The 3,093-nt window shown below is 45.5% G+C and overlaps 1 protein-coding gene across 1 annotated transcript in view; it reads left to right on the forward strand.

The window, feature by feature from the left end:
• The window catches only part of LOC100960218 (cytochrome P450 27C1), an 11,345-nt gene extending 9,940 nt beyond the window's left edge, over positions 1–1,405 (forward strand). The window contains 1 exon segment of the mRNA XM_023519388.1: positions 1,139–1,405. Coding sequence (XP_023375156.1) covers positions 1,139–1,405 — 267 coding nt within the window.
• Positions 1,406–3,093: the final 1,688 nt, after the last annotated feature.

Consider the following 3,093-nt stretch of genomic DNA (forward strand, 5'->3'; position numbering starts at 1 on the left):
CCACCTTAGGTGTATGTGGCTGGCGCCTTAGCCACTTGAGCCACAGGCGCCGAGCCGGTATTGACTTTTATTAACATACAGATGCACTCGCTGAAGTTTTTGCTTGGGGAGTCCTCATTTCTGCCTGAGAAAGCACAGAAAGGGAGCATCATTATTTTTAATTGCCATATGGAAAGGAGCAGGCAGTTCTGTGAGGTCAGCAAGATGGGTTGGAGGGCAGGTTTTCAGATGGAGCCACCTACAGACACGCCATGTCCCATGGCAGCCCTGACCCTGACCCTGCCTGACTCCATCCTGGAGCCCCAGCCTCTCCTGGTTTCTTCTTCCTCACTAGGGAAATGAGGCTGGAGAGAGAGGCAGGGCTGGGAGGGGACAGCTGCATTCCGGGTGGAGACCCTGGCTGTCTGCCCCCTGCACTGTCCCAGTGGGCTGGAAGCAGGGCCCTCCCTCCCCTCTCCTGCATTTTGGCAGAAGTCTTTGAGCAGGTTGTCTTTGATCCCTGGACTGACTTTGAACGTCAGGCCTGGCCGTTGGTGGGCGGGTGATGGATACCTTGGTGTTCTCCCAGCTTACTGTTTAGGCTCTTTCCAGTTTCACTCTGGGAGGCAGGGAGGGCTCTAGTTTGAACTGTAGAAATGGGATATGTAATCAAAGGAACAAATCAGGAATATTTAAATTCAGGACATTCACATGGCAGAGTCCTGTTCTGTGACTCAGCTCCCCCCACTGCTTTGTGGAATGTGAAGTGGCCACAGGTTCTGAATCTACAGGAAACTGGAGTTTCACTTTGTTCCTGGCTCTTCTTGCTCCTTTGATACCTTCTTTATCTAGACCTAAAATGGAAGTGACAGGCTTGGATTTCAAAATGACTAATGAAACCGAAGTCACTTGGGTATTCTGCCTGCCTCTCTCTGTCACACCAGCTTCCCAGCTGCTCAGTGGACGGACACTCCAGGCTCTCATACAGGATCCAAAGTTCTGTTCCTGACAGCAGGCATCCACTGGCCTCCCCGCTGGACATGGGCACTCATTGCCTGGACTCCCAGCTGCCCAGAGCCACCATGGGAGGAGTGAAAGCATTTGGGAATTTTCTGTTGTTCCTATTCTGAATCCTTCTCTCTCTTTCTTCTCTTCTTAGTTGCTTCAACATTTTGAGATCAAAACATCTCAGACTAAAGCTGTTCATGCAACAACCCACCGGCTCCTGACACCAGGGGGCCCATCCAGGTGTGTTTTGTTAACAGAAAGTAAGAGTGGGTTTTGCACAGAGGCAGAGGTGGCAGAACTGGCTCAGGACACAGATGGTTCTGTGCCGCTGATCACCGCAGAGGAGGAAAGTGGTCATTCTGGACGCTGTCTTGCCATGGACTGGCCTGCCAGGCTCTGGGACACTTGTGTATCTTGATGCACAGAGATATGAAGAGATGGTATTTTACTTTTGCACACCAGAAGTTGCCTTTAATGGGGGCAAACAGCTGTTTAAAAACCAGCGGCACTGGATTCTCATGCATCATTTACTATTGTTGGACTCGATAGTTAGTGACGGTAGTGTCTGTACACGTGTGCAAGGAGTGTTACCAGCCACTGTTAACCTCTGTGGCCATTTCGTGCAGGACGCTGCTGGTCAAGCCCCAGGAAGGCCAGCCTGTGTGGGGATTGTTTCCTTTCAAGGCACAGTGTCATAGATCAGCAGGGAAACTGGACTCCCTGGCACCAGCCAAGGGGCCCAGGGTATTCTGTGCACTCTGTGAATCACTAATTGGCCATAAATTTAGTCTAACTAAATCCTTTCAGTCACCTTGAAAGCATGAGATATTTTGACATTATAACCTCCCAGGTGGGGGTAAGGAGAACTTGTGTGATGTAGAGCGCACTGCGTGACAACGCTGCTGACGCAGGTTTGTGCTGTGCGGTGTAGAATATAGTCAAGAGAAATGACAGAGCAGAGCAGTTCTTTGTGGCGATAGCCCCACTGCTCTCTGGAATCACTGGCTTTTCTGTAAATGAAAGTGAAACTTGATCTCTCATCTGCTTCTCTGGTTGATTGCCTGGGATGACAGGCGGACAGACTCCTTGGTCCAGCAACAGAAATAGTGGTTTACCAACAAATGCAATTCTTGCCTGTATGCTCTCTAATACTGGCTTCAGGGCTCTACGTGAGGAGACAATTTCAATTTATTTAGAGACAGAGCCTCACTTCGTCACTCTGGATAGAGTGCTGTGGCATCATCGTACCTTACAGCAACCTCAATCTCTTGGACTCAAGTGATCCTCTTGCTTTAGCCTCTTGAGTGGATGGAACTATGGGCACCTGCCACAATGCTCAGCTAAGTTTTCTATTTTTAGTAGAGATGGGGTCTCACTCTTGCTCGGGCTAGTAACTATTGTTTCTAATTGGAACAGGGAACATTTAAAAAGTCTCTGTAATGCTGTAATTATGGGAAGAAAACACCAGAAACAACATTTTATCTTGAGTACCACATTCAGGTCCTGTACTAGGGCTCAAAATTAAAAGGGCTGTATTCTTCTCTCTGCGACTAATGCTTATTTTCTGTTTTATTTTTCTTTTTTTAAAATTTATTTTTCTTATACAAGTGTATATTAGGTTTCCACTTTTGCCTTCACAGAATTAAAAAGGCTAAATTTAATGACAATAACAATATTTAACATAAGGACTGAGATCAAAAACCTCATAAAGAACGAATGAAGATAAATACATTCAGAAAAGAAATCGGACGATTGCTGCAATGAAATATTAAGTAACAGTAATAGTAATAATGCAAAGAAAGTACCATTCACATTGTCAGATAGGAGTATGTCTATTATAGAATACTTTGATCAGTTAACTTCTCATTTTGTTTTTTTCCAAAGTGTCAAAAAAATAGACAACTAGTATTTATAAATAAAAGATAATTTCAAAAAAAACCCAGATCATGCCAAATCTTTTTAATTTATTTATTTAATTAATTAATTTATTTTGCAGTTTTTGGCTGGGGCTGGGCTTGAACCCACCACCTCTAGCATATGGGGTCAGAGCCCTACTCCTTTGAGCCACAGGTGCTGCCCCCAAATCTTATAGACAATAGAAAAAGA

This window comes from Otolemur garnettii, unplaced genomic scaffold (genome assembly GCF_000181295.1).
Source record: "Otolemur garnettii isolate 467f Iridium unplaced genomic scaffold, OtoGar3 scaffold00173, whole genome shotgun sequence".
Lineage (NCBI taxonomy): Eukaryota > Metazoa > Chordata > Mammalia > Primates > Galagidae > Otolemur > Otolemur garnettii.